General features: G+C 37.5%; 1 protein-coding gene across 1 annotated transcript; it reads left to right on the top strand.

Annotated features, from left to right (window-relative positions):
• The first annotated feature begins 472 nt into the window (after positions 1–472).
• LOC130907334 (12-(S)-hydroxy-5,8,10,14-eicosatetraenoic acid receptor-like) lies at positions 473–12,598 on the top strand. Its single transcript, XM_057822280.1, has 4 exons — positions 473–761; positions 5,827–6,079; positions 6,138–6,287; positions 11,533–12,598. Exons 1-4 carry the CDS (start codon positions 607–609, stop codon positions 11,995–11,997), a joined length of 1,023 nt encoding a protein of 340 aa, XP_057678263.1. The 5' UTR covers positions 473–606; the 3' UTR covers positions 11,998–12,598.
• Positions 12,599–14,631: the final 2,033 nt, after the last annotated feature.

Genomic DNA, 14,631 nt, shown 5'->3' with positions numbered 1-14,631 from the left:
AATTAACTCAATTAAAAATTTTAATCGTTTGGCAGCCCTTTTTCCTTCGTCTTTATTTAGCCCTAATACTGTATCATAGAAATACACTCGGTTTACAATGAGTTTCTAATTTCATAGTATTTATTTCTCCTTCAATCCTTAAATCATTCAAGTATAAACTGGAAGGACTGCATGTAAAAGCTCATGAGTTAAATGAGCACCCTCGAAAATACATACAGTATCCTATCAAAACGGACATGTGCAGACAGGAAGGTGTGTTAACGGACACCTGAGGAATTTCACAGCTCTTTCCAGCGAACGGTTCTCGACCGTCGGCCCGTCATGCATTTGTTCATAACGGCGAGATTTTGGATACATGAAAAAACACAGGAGCGAAACCAAAAGGATGCAGAGTCAGAGGAGGCCTTAAGTTGAAACCACACCTCCAAGCGTGAAGCTACTTCTCTCTCTAAGTCTCACTCTGCCATCACGCCGTCTCATCTGTCTGATGGCAGTCGCCACTTTTGAGCTCAGTGTTTTCTAAGCGAGCGCTTCCATGGAATGTGACTCAAACTCCACGCAACGACACCGCTGACATTTCAAAATCGGCAACAACCAGCGCAGAGGATGAGAGGACCCAACGTATCGGACATGGGCAAAAGTGTGGACCACTGCAACGTGAGCAACGCCGTGACATACGACGTACTCTCGGGGGTCGTCATTGGACAGTTTGTCCTCGGTCTGCCTCTTAACCTGTCCGTCCTCTACGTTTTTATCTTCAAGTAAGGGCCTACTTTCTCTCCTATTGCAAATATGTCATCTTGATTAATTTTACCCAGGGCGTAGGTTTGGTCTCAACATTGGTAGGGACAATATAACAGCATAATCTGCATGTACACTTTTTGCTAGGGATGGGACATTAATCAAACCAAAAAGATTGGGTGAATGGGAGTAAGGGCTACCTTTGTCACAAATATGAACCTAATTAATTGATATGAGGAATTAGGGGTAGAGATGTCCCAATCACGTCATTTTCAAAGTATCGGAATCGGCAAAAAAATATCGGACAAGCCTTTTTTTAATTGCATTTAACGTTACAGACATAATATGTCACACTCATCCAGAGTCTTTAGTTTAGGCTTAAGGTAGGGTTATCAAATTTATCCTGATAACGGCGGTAATTTTTTTTTTTTTTTTAAATGATCACGTTATAATATTTAACGCAATTAATGCATGCGCTGCACGACCCACTCACGCATTGTCGCATTCAATCTGCAATGGCTCCATTTTACCTGTATAGGGAGCTGAAAGGCAGCATAAAATGAATAGAGTGAATTTTGGCAGTCTTTAGAGCCTTTTTTTAATTGGCTAAAGCCATTCAATCCCTCTCTCAACAATTAGAAATATCGTAGGTAGCAATGTGGGGAAGAAAAGTAGTTAATGATCTTTTTCTTAACACCTTATGTAGTTTCCCAACGCAGAGAAGATATATCAATTGGTACCACGACACACAGTCATGGTTGCACTTCCCATCGTGCATTTGGGCAGAAGTTAAATGGCTGCAGTATCATTTACTGAAAGCTCATAAAAATCCACTAGATGGCAATATTTAGTCACAATATACAAAGTCATATTTATCCTTTAAGAATTACAAGTCTTTCTATCCGTGGATCCCTCTCACAGAAAGAATGTTAATAATGTAAATGCCATCTTGAGGATTTATTGTCATAATAAACAAATGAATGTATATATTCGAGTTTTATTCATTTTTTTCTTAATGCATTGCCAAAATGTATATGATTGTGAAAATTTATCGGGAATGATTGGAATTGAATCGGGAACAAACAAAAAAAGCAATCGGATCGGGAAATATCGGGATCGGCAGATACTCAAACTAAAACGATCGGGAGCAAAAAAAACAATCGGAACAACCCTAATTAGGGGTGCTCAAGTCGATCGTAACGCTGGTGTGGGTAGCTCGCGGCATCCAAAAATATACATATATTTTTTATGCACATAGATTATGATTATGTTGTCTCTATGTTGTCTTGTGTGAGCAAAATATGAGGTTATGCAGCACCCGTCTCTCTCTCTAAGCAGCTTTTTGCTCACGTTTTTCTGGTTCTGTAGTTTCCAACAGAGTTCACTACATTTCTTACAATTTAATTAACGGTAACAGAAAATACAAACAGAAGGGCACTTCTCTCTAAGCAGCTTCCTTCTTGAGTTTTGCAGGATAGCAACTTCACATAGTTTAATGTTATGCTAACTCTGATGCAGGTCGGACTTTCAGTAACAAATTTATTGGTGTGTTTCCCACCTCGACAACATTGGCGTCTTTTTAAATTACTTACTGTGGCTGCTGCTGGTAAAAAAAACCAAAAAAAAAACTTCTTATATCCTTCCTCTTCGAAGAGGACTGCATGTTGTCGACATATATTTCTGTCGGGGTTAGTTTGATCATAATGAAAATAATTAACTTCATAATGGTAGGGTCAATTCTATCCTTACAACATATGGGAAGACTATCTATAACGGAACTCATTATAAAATGCATATACATTTGTTTAAAAGTTGATGGGACAATTTGAGCATCCTAAAAAGTTGGTAGTGTTATGTCCCTGCCGTCCCTATGCAAACCTACGCCCTTGAATTTTACGCTGCTCTGCAGCTCTCGGGAAAAACATTCCTCTCACATTTTTACTCCTAGATGAGAATGTCCTTTGCCGTTTTTGAACTGTTTTGGCTTAATTTTTCCCAATGAATGCCGCAACTCCAAAATTCAATGTGGAATCCGCTTCCACAAATCCTTTATGTCGTTTTAAATACTAACTGCATGCATCCGCGTCATCCAAGTCAGCAAATGAGAGGTTGCAATTTGGGGGGAAATTTCACGTGAATGTTGAATGACAAAATGTGGAACGATGTTGCATGATCAGAAAGCGTAGTTAAAGAAGTGGAATTATCAGAACGACGTTGAATTAAATGGAATGGTATCGTGCTGCATCGATTAACTCGAGTATTCGATTAGAAAAAAAATATTCGAATAAAATTTTTTTGCTTCGAGTATTCGTTTAATTAAAGTGGTGTTGGATTGGTTTATTTTGAAAGTGTTTGCATGTAGTTTTATTCATTTGGGTGGCAACAATGAATATGATAACTCATTTCTCATGGCTGAAACCAGCTGCTCCCTGTTAAGACCAACATTAGCCAAGTTTTTGTTTGAGCTAATGTTTTTTAATACATTCATGATTTTGTTTATAGTTATTTTTAAACGTTTTTTTGTGGGAATATGTGTCTGAACCATTTGTTAAGAGCATTGTAAAAAAAAAAATTTAAAAAAAAAAAACTTTAGCATTTTAAAGCTTTTAAGCTAGCGGACTTTTTCTGTGTAAGTTTGCCAATTGTTCTTTTGTTGTACAAAGATCCTCATTTAAAAAATTTTTTTTTACCGTTTTAGGCTGAGTTCGGGTATTTTAATTTTTCATGTTCCTTATCCGATTACTCGATTATTCAAACTAACTAGTCCACCGATTAATCGACTAGTAAAATATTCGATAGCTGCAGCCCTAGAATGAAGCGAAATTATCAGAATGATGTGGACTTAACAGAATGATGTTGAATGAAGTGGAATGATGTGAAATTTGTTGATTGACGAGAATTTACGTTGAATAAAGTGGAATAATCAGAATGATGGTAAATTTCATGGAATGATGTGGAATCATCTTGAATGAAGTGGAATTATGTAAGGCATGCTGAATGAATTCGAAAAAGTCCAATCTGCTGAATAATGTTGAACTGAATAGAATGATATGGAATACTGGCAAATGAAGTGAAATTGTGTAGAATGATGTGAAAATATGTTGAACGGTCTGAAATTATATTGAAAAAAAGTGGACTCATCAGAATGTCCTGGACTTAATGGAATAATGTTGAATGAAGTGGAATTGTGTGGCACAATGAGAAATTTTTTGAATGATGTGGAATAATCTGAATGATGGTAAAATCAATGCAATGATGCAGAATTATATAAGAGTTTGTCAAGCATGTTGAATGGTGTGAAAGTATATTGACTAAAGTGGAATACAAAGAATAATGTTGAACTGAATGGAATGATGTGGAATAATGTTGAATGAAGTGGAATTGTGTTAAATGATGTGGAAATATATTGGTCTGAAATTATGTTGAAAAACGCGGAATCAACAGAATGATGGAATAATCAGAATGATGTGGACATAATGGAATTATGTTGAATGAAGTGGAATGATGTGAAATATGTTGAATGATGGGAAATTATGTTGAATAATGTGGAATAATTTGAATAATGGTAAAATTAATGCAATGATGTGGAATTATACTGTATAAGAGTTTGTAAAGCATGTTGAAAGATGTGAAAGTATATTGACTAAAGCGGAATACACGGAATAATGTTGAACTGAATGGAATGATGTGGAATGTTGAATGAAGTGGAATTGTGTTAAATGATTTGGAAATATATTGGTCTGAAATTCTACTGTAAAATGTGATGTTGAATGTAATGGAATTATGCGAAATCATCAGAATGATGTCGACAATGGAATAATGTTGAATGAAGTGGAATGATGTGAAATGTGCTGAATGACGGGAAATGATGTTGAATAATGTGGAATAATCTAAATGATGGTAAAATTAATGCAATGATGTGGAATTATAAAAGAATATGTAAAGCACGTTGAATGATGTGAAGGTATATTGACTAAAGTGGAATACACGGAATAATTTTTAACTGAATGGAATGATATGGAATAATGTTGAATAAAGTGGAATTGTGTAAAATAATGTGAAAATATGTTGAATGGGCTGAAATTATGTTGAAAAAAGTGGAATCACAAGAATGATGTTGAATAATCAGAATGATGTGGACATAATGGAATAATGAAGTGGAATGATGTGAAATGTGTTGAATGATGGGAAATTGTGTTGAATTAAGTGGAATAATCAGAATGATAGTAGTATTATTGCAATGATGTGGAATGAAGTGGAATTATATAAGATTCTGTAAAGCATGTTGAAGGATGTGAAAGTAAATTGACCAAAGTGGAATACTCAGAATAATGTTGAACTGGAATCAAATGATGTGGAACAATACTGAATGAAGTGGAATTGTGTAGAATGATGTGAAAATGTTTAATGGTCTGAAGTTATGTTGAATAAAGTGGAATAAAAACAATTACATTGAATGTATGTAATGGAAAGAATAGGAATTATGTGGAATGGGGTTGGAAAGTTTTAAACTGAGTTAAAAAAAAAAAAAAAAAAAAAGTTCAGAATACATCAGAAAATAGGATTTTTATATTGTGAGAAATTTGCATTTTTTTTAGTTTGTCTGAAATTTTGTAATGGTGAGAATATTTCCCAAATGTGAATTGAATGAGCTGAACATTTAGAATTTTTAAAGGCAAGTGTATGTACCTGTTGTTTGGATATTGTTAAAATACATTAAATGTTTCGTAAATGTTAAAAAACGAACTATGTGCATATGAATCATTCAATGTGCCAACGAGAAAATGTACATTTCTGTGTCTCCCTTTTTATGAAACTATAACAATGAAAAACAAGAGACGTAAAATATTCGGCTGTAAATAACAAAAGCTGCACCAAATACAGTATATAACCTGAAGACAAAATGCAAAGTGTACTTCTTATTTTACGGACATTGCTCAAACAAACACAAAACCCACAAAAGTCGTGAGAATGGCATAGCCGTCCAGCGCAATTAAAACCACTTGAGCAACTTCCCGTTTGCGTTCTTCTACTGTTTTGAACCAAGAAACATAAAACTGTTACTTCTCCTTCCTGCTGATAAAGGTTCAAATTCTGGAAAAACAGGAGTGTCTTCCTGTTCAATATCGTGGTCGCCGACTTCCTACTGGTGGCTTGTCTTCCCTCCAAGGCCTACAGCTACACACTGGGCCAACGCCGCAATCCTAACTACAGCCTGTGTAAGGCCATGCACTTCATGCTCTTCCTCAACCGCGGGGCTAGCATTGCCTTCTTAGTCACCCTGTCCCTGGACCGCTACTTTAACGTGGTGCACCTCGGACGGAGGAACTTCGTCAAGGTGAGGCGGCTCTTTCGATCCGGTCGTCTCCTAATCTAATTTCGCGGACATTTCCAAGGTACTGAAGAAATCTCCGGAAATCTCGGTGGTGATTTGGCTTCTCCTGCTGCCACTCGCCATCCCGGCCACGCTCCACTCCTTCGAGTGCTGCAACAGCCTCGGACGCAACAGCACCTTCCACCAGACCCTCACCGACATCTTCAGAGAGGTGTTGCGCCGACATCAGAATAAATAAATGAATGAAATAGAAACACATACAGTGGGGCAAATATGTATTTAGTCAACCACCAATTGTGCAAGTTCTCCTACTTGAAAAGAGAGGCCTTTAATTGTCAACATGGGTAAAACCTCAACCATGAGAGACAGAATGTGGAAAAAAAAAAAACAGAAAATCACATTGTTTGATTTTTAAAGAATTTATTTCCCAATTAGAGTGGAAAATAAGTATTTGGTCACCTACAAACAAGCAAGATTCTGGCTGTCAAAGAGATCTAACTTCTTCTAACGAGGTCTAACTAGGCTCCGCTCGATACCTCTATTAATGGCATCTGTTTTAACTCATTATCGGTATAAAAGACACCTGTCCACAATCTCAGTCAGTCAGTCACTCCAAACTCCACTATGGCCAAGACCAAAGAGCTGTCGAAGGACACCATAGACAAAATTGTAGACCTGCACCAGGCTGGGAAGATAAAACCAACTGTGGGAGCAATTATTGGAAAATGGAAGACATACAAGACCATTGATAATCTCCCTCGATCTGGGGCTCCATGCAAGATCTCACCCCGTGGCTTAAAAATTATAACAAGAACAGTGACCGAAAATCCCGGAACCACACGGGGGGACCTAGTGAATGACCTACAGAGAGCTGGGACCACAGGAACAAAGGCTACTATCAGCAACACAATGCGCCGCCAGGGACTCAAATCCTGCACTGCCATACGTGTCTCCCTTCTGAAGAAAGTACACGTCCAGGCCCGTCTGCGGTTCGCTAGAGAGCATTTGGATGATCCAGAAGAGGACTGGGAGAATGTGTTATGGTCAGATGAAACCAAAACACAGCCTTTTGGTAGAAACACAGGTTCTTGTGTTTGGAAGAAAAAGAATACTGAATTGCATAATGCCCACTGTGAAGCATGGGGGTGGAAACAATGCTTTGGGGCTGTTTTTCTGCAAATGGACCAGGACGACTGATCTGTGTAAAGGAAAGAATGAATGGGGCCATGTATCGAGAGATTTTGAGTGAAAATCTCCTTCCATCAGCAAGGGCATTAAAGATGAGACGTGGCTGGGTCTTTCAGTATGACAATGATCCCAAACACACGGCCAGGGCAACAAAGGAGTGGCTTCGTAAGAAGCATTTCAAGGTCCTGGAGTGGCCTAGCCAGTCTCCAGATCTCAACCCCATAGAAAAGCTGTGGAGGGAATTGAAAGTCCGTGTTGCCCAACGGCAGCCCCAAAACATCACTGCTCTAGAGGAGATCTGCATGGAGGAATGGGCCAAAATACCAGCAACACTGTGTGAAAAGCTTGTGAAGAGTTACAGAAAACGTTTGGCCTCCGTTATTTCCAACAAAGGGTACAAAACCAAGTATTGAGATGAACTTTTGGTATTGACCAAATACTTATTTTCCACCATGATTTTTAAATAAATTCTTTAAAAATCAAACAATGTGATTTTCTGTTTTTTTTTTTTTTTCACATTCTGTCTCTCATGGTTGAGGTTTACCCATGTTGACGATTACTGGCCTCTCTTAATATTTTCAAGTGGGAGAACTTGCACAATTAGTGGTTGAATAAATACTTATTTGCCCCACTGTATATTACTGTCATTGCGTTAAAAAAATCTATAATATTTAGTCATACACTTCATAATGTATTGCGGTAGACGGGGCCGATTCATAGGGGGCCTATCTCAAAGCTGACCGAGTGGAAACACAGACAAAGAGCATTTTCCATTGAAAATTCTTGTGAATAAATGCTTAAATCTCTGAATTCCAAATAAATATGAACGTAAAACTGTCTCGATTCTTGATTAAAAGCAAAAAAAAAACGTGCAGTTAGCATTTATGTAAATATTGCAAACTATGATGCTAGTCAGTAAGCAAATTAGCAGCTGCCATATCACTATGAGCTTTTTCTGTTGAAAATTCTGGTGAATAAATGCTTAAATTTTATTATTTATAGATATGGACGTAAAACTATCTCGATTCTTGGTTAAAAGCACACAAAAAAAAAACGTGCAGCTAGCATTTATGTAAATATTGCAAACTATGCTGCTCGTCAGTAATCAAATTATTGGCCGCCATATGTAAACAAAGAGCTCTTTCCGTTAACAATTCTTGTGAATAAATGCTTATATCCCTGAATTCTTTATAGATATGGACATAAAACAGTCTTGATTCTTGGTTAAAAGCAAAAAAAATGGGCAGTCAGCATTTATTTTACGTAAATATGTCAAATGTGCAGTTAGTCACTGTGGCAGCCCCCTTAGTACAACAAAGAGTTTTTTGCGTTGAAAATTCTTGTGAATAAATGCTTAAATCCCTGAATTCTTTATAAATATGGACATTAAACACTCTCGATTCTTGATTAAAAGCAAAAAAAAAAAAACAAGTGCATTCAACATTTATTTTACGTAAATATTGCGAACAATGATGCTAGTCAGTAAGCAAATTAGCAGCTGCCATATCACAAAGAGCTTTTTCCGTTGAAAATTCTGGTGAATTAATGCTTAAATCTCTGTATTATTTAGAGATGTGAACGTAAAACAGTCGATTCTTGGTTAAAAGCAAAAAACAAAAACAAAAAGACGTGCAGCTAGCATTTATTTTATGTAAATATTGCAAACTATGATGCTAGTCAGTAATCAAATTAGCGGCCGAAACATGTAAACAAAAAGCTTTTTCCGTTGACAATTCTTGTGATTAAATGCTTAAATCCCTGAATTCTTTGTAGATGAGGACATAAAACACTCTTGATTTTTGGTTAAAAGCAAAAAAAATTGGCAGTCAGCAATTATTTTATGTAAATATGTCAAATGTGCTGTTAGTCACTGTGGCGGCCCCCTTAGTACAACAAAGTTTTTTTGCATCAAAAATTGTGAATAAATGCTTCAATCCCTGAATTTTTGATAGATATGGACGTAAAACAGTCTTGATTATTGGTTAAAAGCAAAAAAAAAAAAAAAAAAGTGCAGTTCGCATTTATTTTACGTAAATATTGCGAACTATGATTCCTGTCAGTAAGCAAATTAGCAGCTGCCATATCACAAAGAGCTTTTTCCATAGAAAATTCTGGTGAATAAATGCTTACCGGTAAATCTCTGTATTATTTATAGATATGAACGTAAAACAGTCTCGATTCTTGGTTAAAAGCAAAAAAAAAAAAAAAAAAACGTGCATTTAGCATTTATTTTATGTAAATATCGCAAACTATGATGCTAGTGCAAATTAGCGGCCGAATTATGTAAACTAAGAGCTTTTTCCGTTGACAATTCTTGTGAAGAAATGCTTAAATTCCTGAATTCGTTATAGATATGGACGTAAAACAGTCTCGATTCCTGGTTAAAAGCAAAAAAAAAAAAAAAGGGTAGTTTGCATTTATTTTACGTAAATATGTCGAAGTACAATGCTAGTCTGTTACTCAATGAGGCGGCCGCCAGATGTAAACGGATCTTTTCCGGTTAAAAGTATTGTGACTAAATGCTTAAATCCCTGAAATTGTTATGGATATGGATGTAAAAGTCTCGATTCTTGTTTAAAAGCAAAAAAACGTGCAGTTACCATTTATTTGACGTAACTATGTCGAAGAATGATGCTAGTCTCTTAGCTCTGTGTTGTGATAAGGGGGCTCCCACAATGGCTTTTTCCGTTTAAAATTTTTGTGAATAGATGCTTAAATCCCTGAATTCTTAATAGATATGGACATAAAACAGTCTTGATTATCTGTGAAACGCAAAAAAAATGAACAGGTAGCAATTATTTTACTTAAATATTGTGAACTATGAGGCTATGGGGCGCCGTTTGTAAAGCAGCACACGCTCAAAATTACGACAACATTTTCCCACATTTAGCGCCACACAGTGTTTAAAATGGTAAGATATTTTTAGAGTCACTTTTTTTTGCACGTTTACAGCATTATTTAGCAACTTAAATATTTATTTTTAAATAAGACGTTTTGGACCTGATTGTTTAAATCCAGAACTAAATATTTAATTTAAATCTTAAACTTAGATCCTAAATGTTAAATCAGGAAACGGTCAGAACTAAATATTTAGCTTAATATGCAAATTCACATGTCTGGAGACCGGAAGAAACAAAATAAAAGCTGGTGGAGCAGCTCAGACTGTCTGTTTATGTTGCTTGAAAATGAATAAACCTACTCAACAGTGGCAGTCTGCTCTTGGACATGAGTCTTTGTGATAATAACAATATATAGGCAAAATACATATTTAGGAGAAAATATTTAAAGAGTATTTTGTGTGCTCCAGCTTTTATTTTGTTACTTCCGGTTTCAAGTCATGTGAATTTGTGTATTAAGCCAAATATTTAGTTCCAACCGTTTCCAGATTTAACATTTAGGATATAGGATATAAATTTAGCATTTAAATTAAATATTTAGTTCTGGATTTAAACAATCAGATCCAAAACTTCTCATTTAAAAATAAATATTTTAGTTGCTAAATAATGCAGTAAATGCGCAAAAAAAAAAAGTGACTCTCAAAATTTCACACCACGTTTTAAACACTGTGTGGCGCTAAATGTGAGAAAATGTTGTCGTAATTTTGAGCATGTGCTGCTTTACAAGCTAGTCTGTAAGGAAATTAGCAGCTGCCATATGTGAACAAAGAGCTTTTTCCATTGAAAATTCTTGTGAATAAATGATTAAATCCCTGAATTCTTTATAAATATGGACGTAAAACAGTCTCCATTCTTGGTTAACCCCCCCCCCCCCCCCCCCCCCAATAAAAGGGCAGTTTGCATTGACTTTACGTAAATATGTTGAAGAATGATGCTAGCCCGTAGTGGTTAATTTCTTCCATTGATTTTTTTTTTTCAAAATATTCGAAATATTTAATAATTACCTTGAGTCCTCGAACAAATCACTCCTGAGACAGTGCTTCCTGTTAGTATACGATACAGCTTTCGTACTTTTTCAATCCTAAATCAGGTGTTGGATCACTGCATGTGTTGACTCTGCGACCGACTGCGAATAACTGAAGCGGACTGTAGGGCAGCCCCCAACTTGAAAGCGTTGCGCAGTGAAGGTGGAATCTGACCCGTCAATCATTATGAAGTCTATTTACCATCTGAATGAAACACTTACACTACCTCAAATAATCACTATAAAAAGACTTTAAACATTTTTTTCCCATCCACTAAAGAATAATAAGAATAACCACAAGATCAGGATATTGCCTCTAATGTTCTACTTCTGCTTCTCTGCCATAGACGGTGTTCTTCTCACAAATCATCCCCCCTTTCATCATCCTGCTCTACTGCACGGTGCGCATCGTCCATCGGCTGAGGAAGAAGACCGTTGGAGAGAAGGCCAAACTGCGGCGGGCCATGTACGTGGTAGCGTGGGTCGTGGTCATCTTTTCCGTCTGCTTCCTACCGAGCACCGTCGCCCGGGCGGCGTTGCTGGTTGTGCGCCTCAAAAAGTGGGAGGAAGTCGAGGAGGTGGTGGTCCAGTTCTACGACGCTCTCATGGTGCTGTCCTACACGGACTGCCTGCTGGACCCCTTGGTCTACTGTTTCTGCTACTCGGGCTTCAAGGACGCCTACTTGGACACCTTCTGTCCGTCTTTCTTATACAAGAGGCTGCGCAAAGAAGGGACCCCGTCGTCGTCGAATATGACGACTTCAAAGTCGCGCAGCACTTCTTTGCCGATGATTGAGAAATTACAAGTATAAAATTTAGGGATGTACTGACAACAAAATTCTGGCCGAGGTTACTTTCCCCCTTCTGTCATTGTATGCATGCTATCCTCATTAAAATATGAAAACCAATAAATATTTGGGTGGTTTTAGTTAAAGCAGACACTGTTTTTACATCTGTGTGATTTTGACAAAGATCAGCTCACATTTGATGGTGATTCTATGAAGAAATGTGAAATTCCAAAAGGTTCAGAATACGTTTTCATACCACTGTACGTAGACATCACATTTGGATCATGTAGGCTACAATATTAACATGAGGTCTTAAAGTGTTCCCAATATGACCCATAATCTGATGCCCACATGTGGACGACAACATTAATACAGTGGGGCAAATAATTATTTAGTCAACCACTAATTGTGCAAGTTCTCCCACTTGAAATATTAGAGATGCCTGTAATTGTCAACATGGGTAAACCTCAACCATGAGAGACCGAATGTGGAAAAAAAACAACAGAAAATCACATTGTTTGATTTCTAAAGAATTTATTTGCAAATCATGGTGGAAAATAAGTATGTTCGTCTCAATACTTTGTTATGTAACCTTTGTTGGCAATAACGGAGGCCAAACGTTTTCTGTAACTCTTCACAAGCTTTTCACACACTGTTGCTGGTATTTTGACCCATTCCTCCATGCAGATCTCCTCTAGAGCACAGATGTTTTGGGGCTGTCGTTGGGCAACACGGACTTTCAACTCCCTCCACAGATTTTCTGTGGGGTTCAGACCTGGAGACTGGCTAGGCCACTCCAGGACCTTGAAATGCTTCTTACGAAGCCACTCCTTTGTTGCCCTGGCATTGTGTTTGGGATCATTGTCATGCTGAAAGACGCAGCCAGGTCTCATCTTCAATGCCCTTGCTGACGGAAGGAGATTTTCACTCAAAATCTCTCGATACATGGCCCCCTTCATTCTTTCCTTTACACAGATCAGTCGTCCTGGTCCCTATGCAGAAAAACAGCCCCAAAGCATGATGTTTCCACCTCCATGCTTCACAGTGGGTATGGTTCAATTCAGTATTCTTTTTCTTCCAAACACGAGAAACTGTATTTCTACAAAATGTTCTTTTTTGGTTTTATCTATCATAACACATTCTTCCAGTCCTCTTCTGGATCATCCAAATGCTCTCTAGCGAACCGCAGACGGGCCTGGACGTGTACTTTCTTCATCTGGGGGACATGTCTGGCAGTGCAGGATTTGAGTCCCTGGCGGCGCATTGTGTTACTGATCGTAGCCTTTGTTACTATGGTCCCAGCTCTCTGTAGGTCATTCACTAGGGTCCCCCGTGTGGTTCTGGGATTTTTGCCCACTGTTCTTGTTATCATTTTGACGCCACGGGGTGAGGAGGGAGTTGAAAGCCCGTGTCGCCTAATGACAGCCACAAAACATCACTGCTCTTGAAGAGATCTGCATGGAGGAATGGGCCAAAATACCAGCAACAGTGTGTGAAAAGTTTGTGAAAAGTTACAGAAAACGTTTGGCCTGTGTTATTGCCAACAAAGGGTCCATAACAAAGTATTGCGGTGAACTTTTGGTATTGACCAAATACAAATTAATTCTTTAAAAATCAAACAATGTGACCCCCCCCCCCCCCCCCCCCCACATACTGTCTCTCATGGTTGAGGTTTACCCATGTTGACAATTACAGGCCTCTCTAATATTTTCAGGTGGGAGAACTTGCACAATTAGTGGTTGACTAAATACTTATTTGCCCCACTACTGTATTTATATTAATATTTATTAATATTTACATATATAAATTCCTTTAAATTAGGAGGACTGGCTATGTATGCTCATCTTTCAGTACCATTGACGGCGCTAGGCGTCCAATCAATCCGGACTGGGAAATGCTGACAGCAAATGTGATAACTAACCCCCCCCCCCCCCCCAAATTATGTCGTCATCATGTTTTCTTTTTTCACATTTTGTATCATTTTTTAAATTCAATTTGTCCTTGTCTTGCCGATGTTCATGTAATGTACAGCACGTTGAATTGCCTTGTTAAATTGTACTCTGCAAATAAAGTTCCCTTACCAATTAAAAACATTTTTAATGAAAATATAAAAACAATTTTGTGACGTCAGTGTGCTAACTTTCGTCAAAATTTCCAGTCTTATTTTTTCCCATAACTTTGAATTCCAATGTAATTGGATGTAATCACTGGAGTTTGATAAAATTGACATTTTAATGCTGTTTTGTAAGAAAATGTTACTTTTTTGCGGTAAATAATTTACTTAATTTTCCACTCGGACACATTTTTCTGATGGACCGAAAACACGATGTTGAATTCGGCGTCTAAAATAACGTTAACGTGATAGTTTCTGAACACATTAAGCGTAAATATTGTCTTATATAACATATAAAAGTGATTTCATTTGCTAGGAATGAACATTTATGACCAGCGTTTTCCACTCGTACGCGACTTCTGGTCGGAACAATATGACTGTGACACCGAATGGAAACCAGCGTGGTAACAAGACAAAAACTCGTCTAACTCGTTCCTTTGGCTGACTTTTACACCTCATAAATCTCATATCATTTTTGGGGCATTTACATTGCAGTAAATGACAGTGATTTATGTATCATGCGTAGTAATACTTATGTAGTACAG

Source organism: Corythoichthys intestinalis, chromosome 19, assembly GCF_030265065.1.
Source record: "Corythoichthys intestinalis isolate RoL2023-P3 chromosome 19, ASM3026506v1, whole genome shotgun sequence".
Classification (NCBI taxonomy): Eukaryota; Metazoa; Chordata; class Actinopteri; order Syngnathiformes; family Syngnathidae; genus Corythoichthys; species Corythoichthys intestinalis.
The sequence above is the reverse complement of the archived record's forward strand: the minus strand, read 5'-3'. Positions and strand labels throughout refer to the sequence as shown.

What these genes read in the sequence shown, in the direction of transcription:
- LOC130907334 (XM_057822280.1), top strand. Translation starts at nt 607, where the DNA reads ATGAGAGGACCCAACGTATCGGACATGGGCAAAAGTGTGGACCACTGC. An exon ending in CTCTACGTTTTTATCTTCAA is followed by an intron (nt 762 to 5,826) that starts GTAAGGGCCTAC and finishes CTGCTGATAAAG; the next exon opens with GTTCAAATTCTGGAAAAACA. An exon ending in TCACCGACATCTTCAGAGAG is followed by an intron (nt 6,288 to 11,532) that starts GTGTTGCGCCGA and finishes TCTCTGCCATAG; the next exon opens with ACGGTGTTCTTCTCACAAAT.